At 38.1% G+C, this 25,841-nt stretch overlaps 1 protein-coding gene across 6 annotated transcripts in view; it reads right to left on the reverse strand.

The window, feature by feature from the left end:
• LOC133638459 (poly [ADP-ribose] polymerase tankyrase-1) overlaps positions 1-25,841 on the reverse strand; it is a 312,114-nt gene that overhangs the window by 1,950 nt on the left and 284,323 nt on the right. For all 6 annotated transcript variants that reach the window (XM_062031088.1, XM_062031089.1, XM_062031094.1 and 3 more), the window contains 10 exons: positions 24,650-24,838; positions 24,273-24,353; positions 22,528-22,717; positions 22,363-22,442; positions 13,239-13,347; positions 13,058-13,155; positions 11,216-11,290; positions 11,023-11,128; positions 10,286-10,472; positions 10,054-10,210 (listed from right to left, as the gene is read on the reverse strand). In XM_062031088.1, the coding sequence (XP_061887072.1) occupies positions 10,054-10,210; positions 10,286-10,472; positions 11,023-11,128; positions 11,216-11,290; positions 13,058-13,155; positions 13,239-13,347; positions 22,363-22,442; positions 22,528-22,717; positions 24,273-24,353; positions 24,650-24,838 (1,272 nt within the window). The remainder of the gene's footprint in view (positions 1-10,053; positions 10,211-10,285; positions 10,473-11,022; positions 11,129-11,215; positions 11,291-13,057; positions 13,156-13,238; positions 13,348-22,362; positions 22,443-22,527; positions 22,718-24,272; positions 24,354-24,649; positions 24,839-25,841) is intronic.

Below are 25,841 nucleotides of genomic sequence, written 5' to 3' on the forward strand. Positions count from 1 at the left end.
TTTATGTGTTACTAAATGTTCATTTGTTTAATAACAAAATACATTTGTTTATACAACATTTGCCAGTTTATGATAACTGTGCTGTTATAGTGCTATAACAGCTGTTATAGCTTGCTTTCTGAGTCTCATTTGCAAGCATTATATAGTAGACTTTGCATGCAGTTGCAATTCCGAGACAATAATTTATCGACTGCGGTGTGTTGCCTAGTGAGGGATCTCGTCTTTTGTTGCGCCCTAAAAAGTGTTTACAGTAATCCTGTTCATCACTGTTAATTGGTTTATGTATATATATATATATATGTATATATATATATATATATATATATATATATATATATATATATATATATATATATATATATATATATATATATATACACATACATACAGTATGTGTATATATATATATATATATATATATATATATATATACAGTATATATATATATATATATATATATATATATATATATATACAGTATATATATATATATATATATATATATATATATATATATATATATATATATATATATATATATATATATATATATATATATATATATATATATATATATATATATATATATATATATATATATATATATATATATTAGGGCTGTGAATCTTTGGGTGTCCCACGATTCGATTCAAAATCGATTCTTGGGGTCACGATTTGATTCAAAATCGATTTTTTTTCAATTCAACACGATTCTCGATTAAAAAACGATTTATTTTTTTATTTTATTTTTTTTAATGAAAACAATACACAACAATACCATAATAGTGCAATACAAATTTCAAAACCAAACCCAGCAACATTCAGAATAGCAATAAACAGAGCAATTGAGAGCAATTGAGGACACACAAACATGACACGGAACAATCTAAAAGTAGCGAGACAAAAATGAATATTATCAACAACAGTATCAATATTAGTAACAATTTCAACATAGCAGTGATTAAAAATCCCTCATTGTTATTATCATTACAAACATTTAAAAAAAAGAAAATAAAAAAAAAGAACAATAGTGTCACAGTGGCTTACACTTCTATCACATCTCATAAACTTGACAACACATTGTGTCCAATATTTTCCACAATGATATAATAAGTCATAATTTAGGTTAATTTAATAGTTAAAACAAATTTAAATAATGGATCCCATATTCCACTAAATGACTCATTATTATCTAAACTAAATGCAGTTTTTTCTACTGATATCATCTCCATAGCTTGTGTGTACCAGTCAGTATGAGTTGGACCATCAACAGCTATCCATTTTTTTTAATATTACCCTTTTGTTATGATGCATATTGAAAGAAATGCATTTTTACTCTTTGATGACACGTTACTAAATTGATGGAGATCCCCAAGAATACAAGTTTGCAGTGTCATTGGGATGTTTATATTAAGGGATGTGATTGCTTCTTTTGTTGTTTTCAACCATAACTCTTTTATTCTCTGACATTCCCACAATAAATGAACAAGAGTTGCTATCTACTACACCAATTTTAAACAATATATATACATATACCGGTATATATATATATATATATATATATATATATATATATATATATATATATATATATATATATATATATATATATATATATATATATATATATATATATATATATATATATATATATATATATACATACTGTACGGACTATACGGACCTTGCGGAGAGAATGAGCACGTTCAGTGGAAGGCTCAGACTCCCAAAATGCAACAGACTGTATAATGCATATGTTCCTTCTTGCCTGCACTTAAATGTAGAGTATATGTAGTATATGTAGAATATATATATATATATATATATATATATATATATATATATATATATATATATATATATATATATATATATATATATATATATATATATATATATTATATATATTATATATATTATATTATTTATTATTATTCTTGTCTATTGTGAGCGAACTGTGGTGCTGAATTTCCCCCAGGGATCAATAAAGTACTTTCTATTCTATTCTATTCTATTCTATTCTAACAATAATAATTCGATTCGGGGCGGCGTAGCGAAGTTGGTAGAGTGGCCGTGCCAGCAATCGGAGGGTTGCTGGTTACTGGGGTTCAATCCCCAACTTCTACCATCCTAGTCACGTCCGTTGTGTCCTTGGGCAAGACACTTCACCCTTGCCCCTGATGGCTGCTGGTTAGCGACTTGCATGGCAGCTCCCGCCATCAGTGTGTGAATGTGTGTGTGAATGGGTGAATGTGGAAATACTGTCAAAGCGCTTTGAGTACCTTGAAGGTAGAAAAGCGCTATACAAGTATAACCCATTTATCATCATTTATCATTTCTCCAGTCAGCAACAATGTATACACATACACATACTGTAATGTGCAACCGGTTCACTCTTTCATCTCCCTGGTATTTTGCATACTCCTCAGCATGTCTAGTGGTATAATGACGTTTTAAATTGTATTCCTTGTGCACGGCAACTTTCTCTGTGCAAATAAGACACGTCGGGGTGCCCTTGTGCTCAACAAAGAAATATTGCATCTCCCACTTCTCCTGGAATAACTTTTCTCTTCACTGCACGCTTTGAAAAAGACATGTTTGGGGTTGTGGAATATATTTGTATTTAACCGACGCACGGAGAATAATGTTATTTCCGCAATGTGTGTCGTTCCGCTTTTCCTCCCGACAGCAACACGGCGGTCGGCGGAAAGTACCGGGAAAAAGTGACGGCTCCCGGAGTGTTATATGGCGTCATATAAAAATATACGTAGTGTTCATCGTGTGAGGCAATGCAAATTAAACAATAAAAAAAACAAATAACGGTTTGAATTGGTCCAGGTTATCGGGGACTTTATTATTGACGGACAGGTGTCGCGGTGTGACTGCAGCCCGGCACGTAAGACAACCCTCGTCTCCATGGCAACGTTTCTGTCGCTTTCACTCATTTGCCGCTTTTCCACTAACGCAGGGGTATTTTGGACCCAAATAACAAAAATCATCTCTGTCTGGAGCCAACGGGAGGGGGTGGGGGGGCTCGCTGTGGAGTTTACAGTTACGGTAGCACAATTAGCCCCGATCACGACTAACGTATTACACGTCCGATTCGCCCAGCGACTCTCTGTCGGAGTATCAGCGTTGGGGTCCAGTGCACCACACTTTTGTATTGTCGCTCGGTCCTTCGGAAGCTACCGCACCGCTCGTCTCCCCTGCTCGGACCGGCGGGAGCGAGAAAGACACACACAGTGACAGAGAGCGAGAGAGAGCGAGCGAGAGCGAGAGAGAGCGAGCGAGAGAGAGAGAGAGAGAGAGAGAGAGAGCACGCGAGTGAGGGAGGGAGGGAGGTAGAGCGCATGCGGGTCTCGTGGAAAAGCAGCAAAACGTTTCTCTGCTTGCATCACGCAAGTGACGTCAATGTTCGGCCCTCGAGAGCCATGATTGGTAGATTCTTTGTAGCCCGGAAGAGTTAGGGTTACAAGGGATTCTGGGTATTTGTTCTGTTGTGTTTATGTTGTGTTACGGTGAGGATGTTCTCCCAAAATGTGTCATTCTTTTTTGGTGTGGGTTCATATTGTGGCGCATATTTGTAACATTGATAAAGTTTTTTTATACGGCTACTCTCAGTGTGACATGTATGGCTGTTGACTAAGTATGCTTGCAGTCACTTACGTGTGTCCGCTGAAGCCGCATAAAACATGTGACTGTGCAGGCACATTGTTTCACGGCCCGCCCTCGTGCCCTCAAAATTGTTGACCTCAATATTATAGACAAAATCGGGAGGGTTGGCAAGAATGCTTCAGCTCCGCTCACAGTGCTGTCAAGCGCCATTCATATAAGACTCGCCATTCATATAAAACTCACGGGCCGCATTAACATTAAACGTTCATACTAAGGTGGGGGCCGCAAAATAACGTCTCGCGGGCCGCAATTGGCCTGCGGGCCGCATGTTTGAGACCCCTGCTGTATATATATATATATATATATACATATATATATATATATATATATATATATATATATATATATATACAAACATATATATATATATATATATATGTATATATATATGTATATATATATATATTAGGGATGTCCGATAATGGCTTTTTGCCGATATCCGATATTCCGATATTGTCCAACTCTTTAATTACCGATACCGATATCAACCGATACCGATATCAACCGATATATACAGTCGTGGAATTAACACATTATTATGTCTAATTTGGACAACCAGGTATGGTGAAGATAAGGTACTTTTTAAAAAAAATTATAAAATAAAATAAGATAAATAAATTAAAAACATTTTCTTGAATAAAAAAAGAAAGTAAAACAATATAAAAACAGTTACATGGAAACTAGTAATTAATGAAAATGAGTAACATTAACTGTTAAAGGTTAGTACTATTAGTGGACCAGCAGCACGCACAATCATGTGTGCTTACGGACTGTATCCCTGCAGACTGTATTGATATATATTGATATATAATGTAGGAACCAGAATATTAATAACAGAAAGAAACAACCCTTTTGTGTGAATGAGGAGGGAGGTTTTTTGGGTTGGTGCATTAATTGTAATTGTATCTTGTGTTTTTTATGTTGATTTAATAAAAAAAAAAAAAAAAAAAAAAAATTAAAAAAAAAAAAACGATACCGATAATAAAAAAAACTATATCATGGAATGATATTTGGAAAAATGCCAACAAGCCCTTTAGAAGCATTAAAGATAAACTGACTCAATTTAAGATATTGAATAGATTGTATTTTACATCTTCTCAGCTGTTTAAAATTGGTGTAGTAGATAGCAAGTTATGTATGAAGTGTCGGGCAGCTGAGGGAACTCTTGTTCATTTATTGTGGGAATGTCAGAGGATAAAAGAGTTATGGTTGAAAACAACAAAAGAAGCAATCACATTCCTTAATATAAACATCCCAATGACACTGCAAACTTGTATTCTTGGGGATCTCCATCAATTTAGTAACATGTCATCAAAGAGTAAAAATGCTTTTCTTTCAATATGCATAATAACAAAAAGGGTAATATTTAAAAAATGGATAGCTGTTGATAGTCCAACTCATACTGACTGGTATACACAAGCTATGGAGATGATATCAGTAGAACAAACCACATTTAGTTTAGATAATAATGAGTCATATATTGGAATATGGGATCCATTATTTAAATTTGTTTCAACTATTAAATGAACCAAAATATGACTTATTATATCATTGTGGAAAATATTGGACACAGTGTGTTGTCAAGCTTGTGAGATGTGATGCAGGTGTGGGCCACTGTGACAATATTGTTCATTTCTAATTTTTAAAATTATTTTTTATTAATGTTTTTAATGATAATATAAATGAGGGTTGTTTTTTTTAATCACTGCTATTTTGAAATTATTACTAATATTGATGCTGTTGTCGATAATGTTCATTTTTTTTCCACTACATTTGTATTGTTCCGTGTCATGTTTGTGTGTCCTCAATTGCACTCAATTGCTCTGTTTGTTGTTATTCCTAACATTGGTGGGACGGGTTTGGTTTTGGAATTGGATTGCATTGTTGTGGTATTGTTGTGTATTGTTTTGTTGATTGATTAAAAAACAAAAAAAAACAAACAAACAAAACGATACCGATAATTTCCGATATTACATTTTAACGCATTTATCGGCCGATAATATCGGCAGGCCGATATTATCGGACATCCCTAATATATATATATAGTGATGGAAAAGCTACTTGGAAAATGTAGTAAGCTAAACTACAAGTTATTCTCGATTAAATGTAGCTAAGTTACAGGGGAAGCTATCCCCGGAGAATTGTAGCAAGCTACACTACAAGCTACACCGCAAAAGTAGCTTGCTACATCAAAGCTACAACATCCAGAAACGCCGTCGGCTTCGCTGGGCCTGAGCTCATCTAAGATGGACTGATCAGTCACAAAGTGGAAAAGTGTTTTGTGGTCTGACGAGTCCACATTCCAAATTGTTTTTGGAAACTGTGGACGTCCTGTCCTCCGGACCAAAGAGGAAAAGAACCATCCGGATTGTTATAGGCGCAAAGTTGAAAAGCCAGCATCTGTGATGGTATGGGGGTGATTAGTGCCCAAGACATGGGTAACTTACACATCTGTTAATGGTAATGCTGAAAGGTACATACAGGTTTTGGAGCAACATATGTTGCCATCCAAGCAACGTTACCATGGGCGCCCCTGCTTATTTCAGCAAGACAACGCCAAGCCACGTGTTACATCAACTTGGCTTCACAGTAAAAGAGTGCGGGTACTAGACTGGCCTGCCTGTAGTCCAGACCTGTCTCCCATTGAAAATGTGTGGCGCATTGTGAAGCCTAAAATACCACAACGGAGACCCCCGGACTGTTGAACACTTTAAGCTGTACATCAAGCAAGTAATGGGAAAGAATTCCACCTGAGAAGCTTAAAAAACGTTTACTGAGTGTTGTTAAAAGGAAAGGCCATGTAACACAGTGGTGAACATGCCCTTTCCAAAACTACTTTGGCATGTGTTGCATCCATGAAATTCTAAGTTAATTATTATTTGCAAAAAAAAATAAAGTTTCTGAGTTTGAACATCAAATATCTTGTCTTTGTAGAGCATTCAATTGAATATGGGTTGAAAAGGATTTGCAAATCATTGTATTCCGTTTATATTTACATCTAACACAATTTCCCAACTCATATGGAAACGGGGTTTGTATATACTGTATATATATATAATGTATATATACACTACCGTTCAAAAGTTTGGGGTCACCCAAACAATTTTGTGGAATAGCCTTCATTTCTAAGAACAAGAATAGACTGTCGAGTTTCAGATGAAAGTTCTCTTTTTCTGGCCATTTTGAGCGTTTAATTGACCCCACAAATGTGATGCTCCAGAAACTCAATCTGCTCAAAGGAAGGTCAGTTTTGTAGCTTCTGTAACGAGCTAAACTGTTTTCAGATGTGTGAACATGATTGCACAAGGCTTTTCTAATCATCAATTAGCCTTCTGAGCCAATGAGCAAACACATTGTACCATTAGAACACTGGAGTGATAGTTGCTGGAAATGGGCCTCTATACACCTATGTAGATATTGCACCAAAAACCAAACATTTGCAGCTAGAATAGTCATTTACCACATTAGCAATGTATAGAGTGTATTTCTTTAAAGTTAAGACTAGTTTAAAGTTATCTTCATTGAAAAGTACAGTGCTTTTCCTTCAAAAATAAGGACATTTCAATGTGACCCCAAACTTTTGAACGGTAGTGTGTATATATATATATATATATATATATATATATATATATATATATATATATATATATATATATATATATATATACATACATATATATATATATATATATATATATATATATATATATATATATATATATATATATATATATATATATATATATATATATATATATATATATATATATATTTTTATATACAGTTGTGGTCAAAAGTTTACATACACTTGTAAAGAACAGGGTCATGGCTGTCTTGAGTTTCCAATAATTTCTACAACTCTTATTTTTTTGTGATAGAGTGATTGGCGCACATACTTGTTGGTCACAAAAAACATTCATGAAGTTTGGTTCCTTTATGAATTTATTATGGATCTACTGTCTAATGTGACCAAATCTGCTGGGTCAAAAGTATACATACAGCAATGTTAATATTTGGTTACATGTCCCTTGGCAAGTTTCACTGCAATAAGGCGCTTTTGGTAGCCATCCACAAACTTCTGGCAAGCTTCTGGTTGAATTTTTGACCACTCCTCTTGACAAAATTGGTGTAGTTCAGCTAAATTTGTTGGTTTTCTGACATGGACTTGTTTCTTCAGCATTGTCCGCATGTTCTCAATGGGGTTTAAGTCAGGACTTTGGGAAGGCCATTCTAAAACCTTAATTCTAGCCTGATTTAGCCATTCCTTTACCACTTTTGATGTGTGTTTGGGGTCATTGTCCTGTTGCAACACCCAACTGCACCCAAGACCCAACCTCCAAGCTAATGATTTTAGGTTGTCCTGAAGAATTTGGAGGTAATCCTCCTTTTTTATTGTCCCATTTACTCTCTGTAGAGCACCAGTTCCATTGGCAGCAAAACAGGCCCAGAGCATAGTACTACCACCCCCATGCTTGACGGTAGGGATGGTGTTCCTGGGATTAAAGGCCTCACTCCTTCAAACATATTGCTGGGTATTGTGGCCAAACAGCTCATTTTTTGTTTCATCTGACCACAGAACTTTCTTCCAGAAGGTCTTATCTTTGTCCATGTGATCAGCAGCAAACTTTAGACGAGCCTTAAGGTGTCGCTTCTGGAGCAATTGCTTCTTTCTTGCATGGTAGCCATGGACTGCCATGGCAAAGCAAAACACGCTTGACTGTGACACATGTGTTCCAGCAGCTTCCACCTGGTTTTTGGTGGTTCTTGGTTGTCTCTTGATCATTCTGACCAAGTTTCTCTCAGCAGGAGGTGATAGCTTGCGTTTTCTTCCTGATCGTGGCAGTGACAAAACTGTGCCATGCACTTTATACTTACAAACAACTGTCTGCACAATTGCTCTTGGGACCTTAAGCTGCTTTGAAATGGCTCCAAGTGACTTTCCTGACTTGTTCAAGTCAATGATTCGTTTTTTCAGATCTGTGCTGAGTTATTTTGACTCAGCACAGATTTTTGCGTTTGTAACCGAGTCTAATAACTGCATCAAATGAGCCCTATTTAAATGGGCTCAGAGAAGTCAACAGGTGTCGTCAATCATAATCACTCACATGAAGTTAAGAGGCCATGCCATGAAGCTAATTTTATTGTAACTTTTCTACATCACCAAAATTGATAATGTATGTTGCTGCATTTTAGACCCATAATAAATTCAGAAACTAACCAAACTTCATGAATGTTTTTTGTGACAAACAAGTATTTGCTCCAATCACTCTATCATAAAAAAATAAGTTAAAGCGAAAATTATTGGAAACTCAAGACAGCCATGACATTATGTCCTTCACAAGTGTATGTAAACATTTGACCATGACTGTGTGTATATATATATGTATATACATATACACCGTATATATATATATATATATATATATATATATATATATATATATATATATATATATATATATATATATATATATATATATATATATATATATATATATATATATATATATATATGTATGATCATTGACAAGTGTATGTAAACATTTGATCACGACTGTATATTTTATATATATATATATATATATATATATATATATATATATATATATATATATAAATATATATATATAAATATATATGAATAAATATATATATATATATATATATATATATATATATATATATATATATATATATATATATATATATATATATATATATATATATATATATAAATATTTGAAGCGCAATGTGGCGAAGGGACGACTGTATATCAGAATCAGTTTTATTGGCCAAGTATGTTTATTTGACTTAGAAAAGTGCGCTCTTTGTTTAATGTAAGAAATAAAGAAAAATGTGATAACTATGAGAGAGCGTAGTACCGTGGCAACCATCCGTTTAAGTACTTACTTTAAGTATTGCACTACAGACTTGCTGTAAGATTGTAATGTGCATCTTAACCGAATTTGGAGGTGTTGAAATCACCATCTAAAATTGGTAATGCTAATCAGTTGCATGTCTATGGCTAATACAATGTAAATTAGCATTGAGTTAGCATATTTTACGTTCGGGCATTTTCTATCAGACATACTGGCTTTTTTGGCATGGAAATTTCAACATTACCGGCAGTTTGGCCGAGTCCGTTTTGAGTGCTTGCCTCCCCGCCAAGTGTTTGAGCCATTTTAGTCTGCAACTGAATGTGACGTCACGTGCAACAAATATATGGGAATATGGCACTGTTGGATTTTACGTGAATCGATACCTGGTAGTAGATTTCAATCGGTGCCCATGAAAGAACCAAATTCGATACGTATCCCTAGTGACAACCCTCCGTTATTTTAAACAAAAACATGAAGATTTCAGAAAAAGCGTACACACCTGCTCCCCTCTGTAGATGACGTACTCTGCATAGGCCAGTCCGTTGACACTCGGCCGGCCAATGACAGAGTGATGCCCAGGGGGTGCATGGGCCATCTTCATGGCACTAAACTGAAGAAATGACTTGCCCAGAGTCACTCTGCAGAACAACATCTGCCTGAGACGAAACACACCAGTCAACATTAGGGACGTCCTGTCTTGCAGGAAGTCAAAGGGATGTTTCCAGGTTGACCTGTGACACACGTAGCAAGATCTGTCTTTGTGGGTAGGACACCCCGTGCCTCCGCCTATCCCGTAGACGTACTGGTTGCTTTTGGAGGAGTTCTCGGCGAAATAAATGCCGGCGCCAAACATGCCGCCGATGTACGCATGGCGCTCGTCAAAACCTTTATGGATGATGGCGTTGATGAAGGGAGAACCTGGCAGGACAAGGACGAGTGTTAATAATATTGGAGTAAATGCTAGTCTTTGTCCTAACATTATTACGTTTTGCACACTGAAAAACATTTCACTCGATTTTGGCCCTCAGCATATTCTAAAAACAAAACCAATCAAATGGAAAGGAAAATATCGCTCTCTTTGAGCATGTGCTCACTTATTAACAAGTGTGCTTGCGCAACAGAACCAATGTTGTAATTGAGGTAATAAACAAACTGCTTAGCCAACATTAATATCACTAATGATGTTATTGTGAACAACAGAACAGTAAGTGTGACACACTTGAATTTCACGCTGAGTAGAGTAACAAACATTTTAAAGCGCATGCAAAGTTAGATAAAACTTCTGCATTCTGACCACTTGTGATAGTTGAAATGTAGATACTGCCATCCTGTGGAGTTAAGACAAACTACATTAGGAGGTTGCCTACATTGCCGTCCCGTGATAAACACTGGAAAGCTGTTAATGCCAATGTGTTCTTTTTCTTTAGTACTGTTTGGTGACCAGGGTGGCATCACATTACATATTTACCATGAAAGAGCATGCGCTCGTTATGGTGGTTGTGGTTTTCATCAGCAATCTCCTTCTGGCGGTGTGAGTATCTCTCTCGTAACTTCTTGTTCACCACCTTCTGAATCTGTACACAGAGAACAAAATGATTCTTCATTTCCTGTATTCAGCTTCCAACTTGTTGTGATTAGTTTATTGGTTAATTATTTGTCACCTTAATGATGTTGTACTGGCTGAAGACTCCGCCTGCATTGCCGCCATCACGGTGCTCTCTGATGGTGCTCTGCAGCTAAGGGCACAGAGAAGGTAAGATGAAATGATGATGAAATGTTGGAGCTTTTCTCTCTATCTCACTTTTGGGTTTTTCATAAAAATGGACTGACATGTAATTTGCATATGTAAATTCGACTGATGTGGTGGACTAGCAACAGCAGCTCACTCTATTCTAATCTAAAGATGAATGTGAGCTTCAATAAAAAGAAAATTAGCACTTTTTAGCGCAGAAACATGTACAAATGAGAGATTGTGTGATTTGGGGATCTCTTTTTGTCTATCAATGTTGCTTATGGGGTGGCGTAGCTCAGTTGGTAGAGCGGCCGTGCCAGCAACTTGAGGGTTCCAGGTTCAATCCCCGCCATCACTGCCATTGTGTCCTTTGGCAAGACACTTTACCCACATGCTCCTAGCACCACCCATTTAACTTAGATTATGGGTTTCACAATGTAAAAGCGCTGTGAGTCACTAGAGAAAAGCGCTATATAAATATAATTCACTTCACTTCACTTCTGACTGTTAACTGATGTGTTCACAGAGATCCCAAATACAGTGTCCACACTTTTCTGCCTCCACAAACCCAGGGATTGTGCATTACCACCGCCATAAAAAGTGAGGAGTGTAAGCGTGCACAACTCTACAAGCCCAGTGTTGGACTAGCGGGAGACACAATGAGGGATTGGTATTGGTTACATTTTAAACGACACTAGTAATAAATCAGTACTTCTAAAACGGTGCCCAAACCTGTACTAAAACATTTTTAAAAACACAAATTTAGTTTAAAAATGTAGTTATTATATCACACCAGCAGACATTGAAATTTGTTCGTGCTATGGCGACATCTTTTGGACGAGTTCACTAACTGCAGATGCTGCGGGTTGAAAATGTACTTTCTGTTTTGTGCCGTGAACTGGAAATATAACCGTCCATAGTTCTTCTGCTTGAAAGGATTCTTCATTCATCACTCCAAGCAACGTTTGTAAGTTTTACAATATATCTAAAACCATTCATAGTTACTAAACTGTCCCATGTGTGATGTCTGTAGGAGTGTTTTTGGTGCATATTTGTATGTGCTATCGTAATTTAATCAAGATAGCGTCTTTAGCATTAGTGAATATGCTAACACGTTTACAAGTGTCTTGTTAGTATTATTAACTTACAATGGCATTCTATTGTATTGTTTCAATTTCATAATTTCCCCAAAATGTCACCGTGGAGTTTTTGAGTCTGTTTAGCTGATTGAAGAACTAGCTTCCGGTACAATGACGATGACTTCTGTGTTGTTTGATCATCCGTTTTACTGCCGTATTACCGGCACCATTTGAAAATGATTTAGGAATGTAACTAAACATTCACAAAATATTTCTTACTGGTATACATCTGAGGCACATAGTCCGGTGAGGTAAATATATGTAACACATTTTTTTCTTCTTAAATACCTGTGCGCGCTACAGTATAGTCCGAAAAATACAGTACTTATGTAAAGCCTATGTTTAAAAAAATCTACATAAATTAAAAAGTATCTTAAATACTTAGTAAAATCCTACACAAGAATGAAATAGTTTGCTTGAGTCAAACAAAAACAACAATTTAAAAGACTTTATTTGTCCTCATTAGTGTTAAAGCCTTTAATAGAGAGATCAGCTGTTGTTGCTCTCACTGACACTTCAGTATACAAAATATCATCAACTTACTGAAACAATGCAAAGTGTGATTGTGATGGTTAATATGCAAAATACACACATTGGAAATATTTGAGGTTCATATGAGTGTGTGTGTTTACTTCCTCCTCCACCGACTGGAACTCCTTGTCGTCCGGGGCCAGGTCGATCAGTACAGTTCCCTGGCTGGAGCAGTGGAACGTCAGGTACGGGTTGCCACCTACAAACACATGCGCACATTATAATTTAATATTTCAGACACCTGCCGCACAGTCACATGAGCGTCTAATGTTGTTTCCTTACCTTGCAGCCGCTCGATGCCCTTGATAAGTTTGTGTCTGTGCCCGTAGGCATTGATGCCAATCTCTTTGAGCTCCTCATGGCCCATGTCTGCCAACACGTCCAGCGAGATCTGTTCGGAAACAGATTGTCATGTTTCTTCAATTACACTTTTTTTTCCCCAAAACGTCTTTAAAAAAACAAGAAGACTATAGATTAGACCTGGGCAATTATTTTTGACCCAGGGGGGCACAATCAGATAATTATTTTAATAATAGAGTGAAATTACTGCCAAAACTCCACAAACTCCAAATTGTTTCACAGACTAAAAAAAAATTGTTTCACAAACTCAAAATTGATTTACAAACTAAACCTTTTTTTAGGTGGCAGCTCCTTTCTGAGCTGTCACCTTATCGTGGTAGAGGAGTATGCGTGTCCCAATGATACTAGGAGCTATCTTGTCTGGGTGCTTCTATGACCCCTGGTAGGTTCTCCCAAGACAAACAGGTCCTAGGTGAGGGATCAGACCTTTATGGAAATGAACAAACAAGGACTTAGATTTGCCCGGACGCGGGTCACCGGGGCCCCCCCTCTGGAGCCAGGCCCAGAGGAGGGGCACGATGGTGAGCGCTTGGTGGCCTGTCCCCATGGCAATGTGGGTACCCCCTCCTATGGGCTCATCACTCATAGGAGGGGCCAAAGAGGTTGGCGCAATGTGAGCTGGGTGGCAGCCGAAGGCAGGGCACTAGGCGGTCTGATCCTCGGCTACATAAGATAGCTCTTGGGACGTGGATTGTCACCTCGCTGGGGGGGAAGGAGCCTAAGCACAGCAAGGGCTCTGGAAACCGTTCTCTCGAAAGGAGCTGGACTCTCTTCCACTCTACTGGCGTGGCAATTCTTGTTGCCCCCCGGCTCAAAGCATGCACGTTGTAGTTCAACCCAGTAGACGAGAGAGTAGCTTCCCTCCGCCTTCAGGTGGGGGGACGGGTCCTGACTGTTTTTAGTGCTTACGCACCAAACAGCAGCTCAGAGTACCAACCCTTTTTGGATTCCCTCAAGAGAGTACTGGAGAGTGAACAAGGTTCTGCTGGGTGATTTCAACGCTCATGTTGGCAACGACAGTAAAACCTGGAGAGGCGTGATTGGGAAGAATGGCCGTCCGGATCTGAACCCAAGTGGTGTTTTGTTATTGGACTTTTGTGCATGTCACAGATTGTCCATAACAAACACAATGTTCAAACATAAGGGTGTCCATATGTGCACTTGACTCCAGGACACACTCGGCCCCAGTTCCGATCACCACCCAGTGGTGAGTTGGCTCCGATGGTGGGGGAGGATGCCGGACAGACCTGGCAGGCCCAAACGCATTGTGAGGGTTTGCTAGGAACGTCTTGCAGAGTCTCCTGTCAGAGAGTGTTTAAATTCCCACCTTATATTGCATGATTTACAACGATGGAATAATAGAATTAATGTGTTCACTTACGGCTTGAACTCGTTTTCCCTCTCTTCTGTCCGCCATTTCTCTCCACACGTTGATGCTTCTACTTCGTCGTCTTCTTATGTTATTAACCGTTGACGGCAGTGTTATAAATCAGTAGCTCTGTCGGCCTTAAAAGTGACTCGGCAGTCCCACCTGTCGTTGAACAGTGCAAACTACGGTTCCCGCGTGTGGAACAAAAAGTGGAAAAACCGTGACAAAAGATTTAATTTGAAGAAAATTGTTTTTCTACTTGCGAATCCTTTAGTGTGCTTGTGAAACATTTTTTTTAGTTTGTAAAACATTTTTTGAGTTTGTGAAATGTTTTTGAGTTTGTGAAAAATTTTTGAGTTTGTTAAACTATTTTTTTTTAGTTTGTGAACAATTTTGAGTTTGTGAAACGTTTTTTATTTTTTGAAACAATTTTGAGTTTGTGAAACATTTTTGAGACTGTGGAGTTTTGGCAGTAATTACAGTCCTGTGTCGTTTTGGTCACTTTTGTCAGGCATACTAATACAAAAACAAAATGTTTTTTTAAAAATTTGGGATTTACAGTATTAACTATGAATGATAAAAAACTGAATATTAAAAAAATATATGAACGTCGCTCATCTTTGACTTCTAAGACCACCTCCTCAATCGACATCTTTTACAATCAAGCAACACAACACTTCAGCGAACTTTGTTGAAAAAATCTGCTTCCGTGTCTATTTCTTACACCCGTGTTTCGGGCTGGCTGCTCTGTAAACAAACCCCGCCCACTCTGCTTCGAGCCCTGGCCTGGAGCTGCTGTGACGTAGTCTCTATGATTACTGATATCACTCAAAAGCGCAAAGTTCAACCATTGGAATATTTTCTATAGTTCAAGATTTATGGTAATTTGAAAACGGCACTGTACATAATCTGGAGACATTCGGCGGGTCGGAATGAAAATCTTAACGTTAACGCACCGTATTTTTCCCAGGTTTGCTTTAGATGCATGGCTGTAGATGACCATAATGTACTGTCATGACATGTGGATTGTCAAATGCATTCTGAAAAGAAAGTGTATGAAAGTACTTTTAGAAGGTATTATGAAACAGTAGCACTGTCACTGCAGTGTCAATACAGCCAGTGAGTGTGCCACACAATCACTGAGGTGTCATTTACCCCAAAAATTGATAATACGAACTGAATTAAAATAAATATTCTGCAGCCATTGAGTACTTCAAGTATATTTGACATTGCCATAAATAAAATGCCAGTAATCTTGTTTATAGAGCTGAATACAATATTTTTGTCCACAGAACTGTGGAGTGAGTTCCTTATCTTTCTAGTTTCCTGATTGACTGTCTCTAATCCCAAATCTATAACCACTTTCACACTTCCTGTAAAAGCTTTTTTCGCTGCCGCTTATAACAGAGGTATCAAAGCTGTAACAAAAGAGGGACGTCGCCTGTGTTGATGGGTATTACGCAATGCAATGAACACCAGAGATTCACTTCCCCCAAAAGCAATTGTTGCTAAGGTTATAATATTTTATACATAATAACAGTTGTTGAGTCTCTGAATGAACGTGCACACAGCGATATTCCACTGGGTTCTGTGTAAAAGACACAGGTGAATATTTGCTATGTTATTAGCCTGATGCGGCAGTTTTCCGGGAGCATTATGTGTAAGGCAGGGGTCACCAACCTTTTTGAAACCAAGAGCTACTTCTTGGGTACTGATTAATGCGAAGGGCTACCAGTTTGATACACACTTAAATAAATTGCCAGAAATAGCCAATTTTCTCAATTTACCTTTAACTCTATGTTATTATTAACAATTATTGATATTTATCTTTGTGGAAACACTGATCATCTTAATGATTTCTCACATTAAATATATATAGAAACAGATAAATATCTATATGCAACACTTTATTTTTATATTTTCTCCTAAGTGCACATTTTTCAAATTGAACATTTTCAAATGATCACTTCTAAGACAGTCTTGTGAAATCACAATATCCCATTTTAACTTACATTTTTTTAACAAATCATGAATTACTTTGCACCACAAATAATAACTCATGTAAAATACAAAAATAATACAAAAATAATTTATGGAACATCATTAGTATTTTTTCCTAGGTAAAAAAAAGGTAAAAAGGTATATGTGTTTAAAAATCCTAAAATCATTTTAAGGTTGTATTTTTTCTCTAAAATTGTCTTTCTGAAAGTTATAAAAAGCAAAGTAAAAAATAAATGAATTTATTTAAAGGCCTACTGAAACCCACTACTACCGACCACGCAGTCTGATAGTTTATATATCAATGATGAAATCTTAACATTATAACACATGCCAATACGGCCGGGTTAACTTATAAAGTGACATTTTAAATTTGCCGCTAAACTTCCGGTTCGAAACGCCTCTGCGGATGACGTATGCGCGTGACGTAGCCCGGGGAACACGGGTATGCCTTCCACATTGAAGCCAATACGAAAAAGCTCTGTTTTCATTTCATAATTCCACAGTATTCTGGACATCTGTGTTCGTGAATCTGTTGCAATCATGTTCATTGCATTATGGAGAAGGAAGCTGAGCAAGCAAAGAAGAAAGTTGTCGGTGCGAAATGGACGTATTTTTCGAACGTAGTCAGCAACAACAGTACACAGCCGGCGCTTCTTTGTTTACATTCCCGAAAGATGCAGTCAAGATGGAAGAACTCGGATAACAGAGACTCTAACCAGGAGGACTTTTGACTTCGATACACAGACGCCTGTAGAGAACTGGGACAACACAGACTCTTACCAGGATTACTTTGATTTGGATGACAGAGACGCAGACGTGCTACTGTGAGTATGCAGCTTTGGCTTCTAAACATTTGATCGCTTGACCGTATGTGCGCAACTTTTTTTTGCGTATGTACGTAACTTTTTAAAAATATATAAGCTTTATGAACCTTGGGTTAGGTGAACGGTCTTTTGGGCTGAGTGATTGTGTGTGTTGATCAGGTGTTTGAATTGTATTGGCGTGTTCTATGGAGCTAGGAGCTAGCATAGGAGCTAGGAGTTAGCATAACAAAGACTTAGGTGTTTTTATGCAGGATTAATTTGTGTCATATTAAATATAAGCCTGGTTGTGTTGTGGCTAATAGAGTAAATATATGTCTTGTGTTTATTTACTGTTTTAGTCATTCCCAGCTGAATACCAGGTACCGTGAGTATGCAGCCTTGGCTGCTAAACATTTGATAGCTTGACCGTACGTGCGCGTCACGTACGTAACTTTTTAAAAATATATAAGCTTTATGAACCTTGGGTTAGGTGAACGGTCTTTTGGGCTGAGTGATTGTGTGTGTTGATCAGGTGTTTGAATTGTATTGGCGTGTTCTATGGAGCTAGGAGCTAGCATAGGAGCTAGGAGCTAGCATAACAAACACGCAGGTGTTTTTATGCAGGATTAATTTGTGGCATATTAAATATAAGCCTGGTTGTGTTGTGGCTAATAGAGTATATATATGTCTTGTGTTTATTTACTGTTGTAGTCATTCCCAGCTGAATATCAGGTACCGTGAGTATGCAGCCTTGGCTGCTAAACATTTGATAGCTTGACCGTATGTGCGCGTCACGTACGTAACTTTTTAAAAATATATAAGCTTTATGAACCTTGGGTTAGGTGAACGGTCTTTTGGGCTGAGTGATTGTGTGTGTTGATCAGGTGTTTGAATTGTATTGGCGTGTTCTATGGAGCTAGGAGCTAGCAGAGGAGCTAGGAGCTAGCATAACAAACACGCAGGTGTTTTTATGCAGGATTAATTTGTGGCATATTAAAGGCCTACTGAAATGAATTTTTTTTATTTAAACGGGGATAGCAGATCTATTCTATGTGTCATACTTGATCATTTCGCGATATTGCCATATTTTTGCTGAAAGGATTTAGTATAGAACAACGACGATAAAGATTGCAACTTTTGGTATCTGATAAAAAAAAGGCTTGCACCTACCGGAAGTAGCGTGACATAGTCAGTTGAACATCACGTACGTAACTTTTTTAAAATATATAAGCTTTATGAACCTTGGGTTAGGTAAACGGTCTTTTGGGCTGAGTGATTGTGTGTGTTGATCAGGTGTTTGAATTGTATTGGCGTGTTCTATGGAGCTAGGAGCTAGCAGAGGAGCTAGGAGCTAGCATAACAAACACACAGGTGTTTTTATGCAGGATTAATTTGTGGCATATTAAATATAAGCCTGGTTGTGTTGTGGCTAATAGAGTACATATGTATTGTGTTTATTTACTGTTGTAGTCATTCCCAGCTGAATATCAGGTCACCCCCGGCTCTCACAGCATCTTCCCTATCTGAATAGCTTCAACTCCCCACTAGTCCTTCACTTGCACTTTACTCATCCACAAATCTTTCATCCTCGCTCAAATTAATGGGGAAATTGTCGCTTTCTCGGTCCGAATCTCTCTCACTTCATGCGGCCATCATTGTAAACAATAGGGAACTTTGCGTATATGTTCAACTGACTACGTCACGCTACTTCCGGTAGGGGCAAGCCTTTTTTTTATCAGATACCAAAAGTTGCAATCTTTATCGTCGTCGTTCTATACTAAATCCTTTCAGCAAAAATATGGCAATATCGCGAAATGATCAAGTATGACACATAGAATAGATCTGCTATCCCCGTTTAAATAAAAAAAATTCATTTCAGTAGGCCTTTAAACAAGTGAAGACCAAGTCTTTAAAATATTTTTTTGGATTTTCAACTTCTATTTGAGTTTTGTCTCTCTTAGAATTAAAAATTTTGAGCAAAGCGAGACCAGCTTGCTAGTTGTGGGGAGGCGGGGCCGGCGGACCGACGGCGCCCGCTCCAAGATGGTGGCGAGGAGGCGTGGACGAGCGAGCGGCAATCAGCATAAGGTGCGTGCGTGGACCGCGCAGCTGTGGACAGTGCAATCACCCTCTCGGACCGTATAAAAGGGTGAGAGACGTGAACATCAAGGGAGGAGACGGAGAAAGACGGCGGACGGGAGGAAACCATCCTCTGCTGCCACGCAAACGACGGCGACGTGCTGCTGAAAAGCAGACGGCGGACGGGAGGAAACCATTATGTGCTCACGTGAGAAAAAAGGCAGCTGCTGAAAAGCACGCAAAAGACTCTGTGATTGAAATAATAAAGAAGTCTAAACCGTCTTCCCTGGATGGTCCTGAGAACCCGCACGACAGTTAGGGCTGTCACACTAGTAAATAAATACAATTTAAAAAATAGAGGCAGCTCACTGGTAAGTGCTACTATTTGAGCTATTTTTAGAACAGGCCAGCGGGCGACTCATCTGGTCCTTACGGGCGACCTGGTGCCCGCGGGCACCGCGTTGGTGACTCCTGGTGTAAGGTCACCAGAAAGTTAAGAAAAAAGCACTCATAAAAGGTCTAAAGACCAAATAGAAAAAAATGTGAATTCAATGATGAAATTAGATGTATTTCTTCCATTTAAAACAACAATAGGTAACACCATAGCAATAAGTATTCTAAAGCAAGTAGTTGATAATAATACAGCAGACACGATTGGTCTGAATAATATTCATGAGAGCCAGTCTAGTGTGGCCTTACAGGTAAGGTTAATAAATGCACGGCGGTCATTGAGCAACTGATCAAAGCGATAGAGGTGAAGCGGACGGGAGGTGAGTGAACTCTCCTATTGAAATGCTGATCTGAGTCTACTCTCATCTGGGCTGCTGTCTTTGCTGTTTGGATCGATAAATTAATGGAGACGAGGCAAGAAAAACAATAGGTTTTGCATGCATTGTCAAATTATTGTAGCAGTGTCTCAGAAGTTGGTCTGATCTCTCTGACAGTCCTGACACACACAAGACACAGCACACACTGACACGAAATATTGACCTTAAAGCAAACGATAAAGCAGCAGCAACCTTCTGAATTAAGTGAAACGTTTGAGTACATACCCAGAAGTTGTTACGCATGTGCCTCAGTGCTATTGTATATGAAATAAGTGTTATAGAAGAACATACTTAGTAGAGTTTCATGTATAAATTTAAGGAACTTTGTTGGTACTTACTGACTGTTCAATAGGACACACTTTGACTGGAGTCTAATACAGCTTCCTGAATTTTGCACAAGCAGTTCAAGTGCAAGTCTGACCAACCGTAAATGGATTAAATACGTAAGCGTGATGTTCCTGGATGAAACCAACACTTCCGATCCAATCTGAAGGAGCTTGAGAAGTGTTGCGTAAAGGAATGGGTAAATGGGAATTGGAGAAGCTTCCCAAAAATAGGTGTGCCAAGCTTGTGGCATTGTATTCAAAAAGACTTGAGGCTGTAATTGCTGCCAAAGGTGCATCAACAAAGTATTGAGCAAAGGGTCTGAATACTTATGTACAGTACATGTGATTTTTGAGGGTTTTTAAAAAAAAAAAAATTTTTGCAAACATATTTACATTTCTGTTTTTTCTGTCAAGATGGGGTGCTGAGTGTACATTAAGGAGAAATAAAATGAACTTTTCAGAAAATCTCAGCAAATGGCTGCAATGAAACAAAGAGTCCCGCGACCCCGAAAGGGACAGCAGTAGAAAATGGATGGATGGATGGAAACAAAGAGTGAAAATTTTAAAGCGGTCTGAATACTTTCTGTACTTTCTGTATGCGCAGAGGCACTGTCATGCTAAAACCAATGTGGGTTTTCCCCAAATTGTGCTCACAATGTTGGAAGGAATGCTTCCAAGGTCTTCATAACAATAACATTTAAGGTCAATTATAGGGTCTAGCCCACCGTCTGATAGACTATTTCATTGATTGATAGGTATGTTCCAAGTTTGTAGTCCAATTAAATTGGAAAGCAAGCAAATGATGGTGGTTTTAAGAACCATTCCACCAAATAAGTGCTATTTGCATTTTTTTCCAAAAGACTGTTCCCCTTTTCCCGCACATGCGTTTTTGATTTACATTGTACATTAATAGTTTTTTTTGTGTGCAAATTAATAAATGAGATTATTTGCAGGCCAACTATTTTTAATATTTCAACTATGACCAGGAGGGTTTTATTTTAGCACATTCCTGTTACCCAAATGTTTTTTTCAATGTTATATGTTTTTTAAGTAACATTTCTGTTGAATAATTGTAATGTGCCTAGTGTCAACATTCTATAAGCATAAATGCTGTGTTTCCTGTATTCCTGTTCATTTGACTCACTCTTGTTACTTTTAATCCTGTTACTACTGTAAAACAAGCCATTTTTGTGTCCATACACATTTTGAGGCGTTAAATGTGTCTTATCAGATTTACGGTTAGAAAAAGACAGAAATGTAGTTTGAGGAAAATGTTAATAAGCAAATGGCTCTAATTTGGTGGAAAGACCTTTGAAATAATGTGAAACTGAGTGAATGTGAACTAAATGTTTCCAGACGAGAGCGGCTGTTTATGTTATAGTGAGATATCCTTTTCTTTCCACACACAGCCGACGCTCGCCTCCATCTCACCACCCAGAATATCAATGAAGACTTGTTTCCCTTCAGGGGAATTAGAAGAAACACTCAGGCTGCATTTTGCATCCACTCTCGACTTCAGTGCTTGGACTTCATCCACTGTCACTTTCAATTGCTCTTTCTGCCTCTGTCTGTCTGCTTCCCCTCTTTCCATCTTCATGTTTTTCTTATCTGCACTTGATGCTTTCCCACTCACTCGCATACCTGTTCCCTCTGGAAGATGTCTCTAAGGTGTTCCAGTCCCAAACTCTTTAGGAATTGGTTGATAGTCATGTCAAATAGAGCTGGAGAAAAGATGGAGACACAGAATTTTACAGGAATATGTTCAATCTGTGTGTGTGGTTTTTAATGTATATTTCATGTACTTACTATCTCCTTCCTTCCTGTTGGAGCTAGATGCTCCATCTGCCGTCCCAGTGGCACCGCCTACCGTTATGCCGCCAAGGGGCATAGTCAGGTTGTCAATGCTGCTGGCGGCTGACAAGCAGGATGACGGTGACGACGAGGGAGAGATGACCATGCCCCCTGTGGCACCAGCCGTCACCACACTGGCACTCACCTGCAAGTGTAAATGACGGGATTTGGCTTTAGGAACAAAAAAAGAAAAAGTGGTAATTTACTCTGTCTGGAACTCTTTTCAACCTCAATTTAGTTCAGCTTCTTGAACTCACAGTTGCCCTCTTTTTACACTTCACTTCCTTCACATTGTAACTCCAGGCAGCACCGCTTTCAAATAATTCAAACAGTTTCACTTCTTGACACACACCATTTCAGTGCGAACATGCTGCAGATAACAAGTGTTGCAGCTGACAGCAGGTTGTTGTTTTCCTCTATTTAACCATTATTATCATTATCTAGAGTGAGTTTTTCCTTCTCTCTGTTGCCAAGTACTTGCTCATCATGTGGGTTTTTGACTTGACTATTTTTAAGTCTGAACATTAGATAAAAATAAAGAGCAGAAATTACAGAAAAAAATATCTGTGTCATGCATTGATTACCAAAATTGAAGTTAAAAATTGTTACATTGCAAAAAATATGACAGGTAGGCAGAGTGTTGATGTTGAAAATGTACCAACTGACTGCACCTTTTACCCTAGATAAAAAGGGCCATATTGTAAGTAAAAATCAATATAGTGGAACCTTGATTTACTAACCCCTCATTATACGAAAATTTTGATTTACTAACCACAGACTGAATAGAACTATGAATTCTATTTTGCAGTATAAACCATGTCTCCGTGTATGAATGTTTCATCCATCCATTGTGTGCCTTCCTGCAAAATCAAATCAAATCAACTTTATTTATAAAGCACATTTAAAATTTACCACAGGGATAGCCAAAGTGCTGTACAATAGGCAGGTTAAAAGATAACAAAAGAAAAACGAGCAAACACAACAACACTACACGAAAAAAGCAGCACAATACTTGTGGGCGGGCTTATCGATCTCTGTCAGCAAAGCAGTGCTGTTGTTAGCACCTGTGCTAATTGCTGTTTTATGTAATTTTTAGGTGTTTATTAGCCTTTTTACAAATTTGTTCTAGTTTTGCTAGCTCAATATGAATTCAAATAAGCAATGGACAAGCGATGTGTGGTGGGAAACATCAATCCATCCATTTTATACCACTTGTCCCTTAAACATTCAGGAATTAATTCACAGCGTTGTTGACACTGTCTATCCCCTCCCACTCCATTCCGTTCAACATCAAGAAATTTAACCAATTAATTAAATTGCTTTTTCATTGTTTATTTCTAATCATTTGACTGACCCGGCTGTTAAAGTTAAGGAGTTCTGTGATTTCAAACTGTGTGCAAAACAGGTCTAGTTACAGCGTGTGTGTGCATGTGACAGACTCATAGGAAAAGGGAGCGTTCAGCTGTTGTGTTTTTTTGGCTTTCTTATTATAAAAAAAGTTGATCCATCACTCCCTTGTTATGTTTGTTTGATATACAGTATGGTATTTTTCGAGGCTGGAAACCTATTTTCATTTTTGCATTGTTTCCTATGGAAAAAAATGCTTCAATATACAAAATGTTCTATGTATGAACCCTGTTCAAGAACAATTAAGTTCGTAAATCGAGGTTCCACTGTAGCGTTCTTTGTCTGGCACTCACCACAGTGGCCTGTGGTTTCAGACAGCAGGGCAGGGCTTCGGGTGGCATGGTGTCTATTAGCAACGCTCGGATGTCATCAGCCTGCAACATTGACATACAATTCTGGTTTTCTTCCCGCAGTCAGCAAAACATGCATGCTAAGTTAAATGTAGGCTGTACAATGTGAATGTGACTGTGAACAGTTGTTAATGCATTCTTCTCCTGGCACCTTCCATAGCTTTTTGGAAGTGATGATCACTTGGACTAAACAACAGCCTGCAGTATCTAGTCGGTATCATAATTTAAAGAGTGTCAAAAACTGCCATAATATGGATTGATTATCTTTCCAAAACTGTGTATCTTTGTGTAAACTAGGCTTAAAAAAAAGAGTTTTATACTGTTGCCAAATCCAGCGGTGTCTGCCCTTCTTGGTTCTTCATGGTGGGATCTGCTCCGTGAGACAGAAGAAGAGCACAGAGCTGAGTGCGTCCCTTTTGCGCAGCCTCATGGAGGGGAGTAAACGCCCATTTGTCCGTGGCGTTGACGCAGGTCTTGTACTTGATGAGCAAGGCGGCTATGTCAACATGCTGCACAGGGATGGTTGACAGAAGTGCAAACAGTTATAAGTACACGAAATAAAACAGAAGAGGAAGGAGACAATTTGGTGAGATGAGCGTGTGTATTGCTAATATATCCAACCTAAAGTTGCACTGCAGAGTCATGTGAATTATTAAAGGCCTACTGAAACCCACTACTACCGACCACGCAGTCTGATAGTTTATATATCAATGATGAAATCTTAACATTATAACACATGCCAATACGGCCGGGTTAACTTATAAAGTGACATTTTAAATTTGCCGCTAAACTTCCGGTTCGAAACGCCTCTGAGGATGACGTATGCGCGTGACGTAGCCCGACGAACACGGGTATGCCTTCCACATTGAAGCCGATACGAAAACGCTCTGTTTTCATTTCATAATTCCACAGTATTCTGGACATCTGTGTTCGTGAATCTGTTTCAATCATGTTCATTGCATTATGGAGAAGGAAGCCAAGCAAGCAAAGAAGAAAGTTGTCGGTGCGAAATGGACGTATTTTTCGAACGTAGTCAGCCACAACAGTACACAGCCGGCGCTTCTTTGTTTACATTCCCGAAAGATGCAGTCAAGATGGAAGAACTCGGATAACAGAGACTCTAACCAGGAGGACTTTTGATTTGGATACACAGACGCCTGTAGAGAACTGGGACAACACAGACTCTTACCAGGATTACTTTGATTTGGATGACAAAGACGCAGACGTGCTACTGTGAGTATGCAGCTTTGGCTTTTTTTTGCGTATGTACGTAACTTTTTTAAAATATATAAGCTTTATGAACCTTGGGTTAGGTGAACGGTCTTTTGGGCTGAGTGATTGTGTGTGTTGATCATGTGTTTGAATTGTATTGGCGTGTTCTATGGAGCTAGGAGCTAGCAGAGGAGCTAGGAGCTAGCATAACACGTACCGTACCGTAAGTGCGCGTCACGTACGTAACTTTTTAAAAATATATAAGCTTTATGAACCTTGGGTTAGGTGAACGGTCTTTTG

Source organism: Entelurus aequoreus, linkage group LG21 (genome assembly GCF_033978785.1).
Source record: "Entelurus aequoreus isolate RoL-2023_Sb linkage group LG21, RoL_Eaeq_v1.1, whole genome shotgun sequence".
Taxonomy (NCBI): Eukaryota; Metazoa; Chordata; class Actinopteri; order Syngnathiformes; family Syngnathidae; genus Entelurus; species Entelurus aequoreus.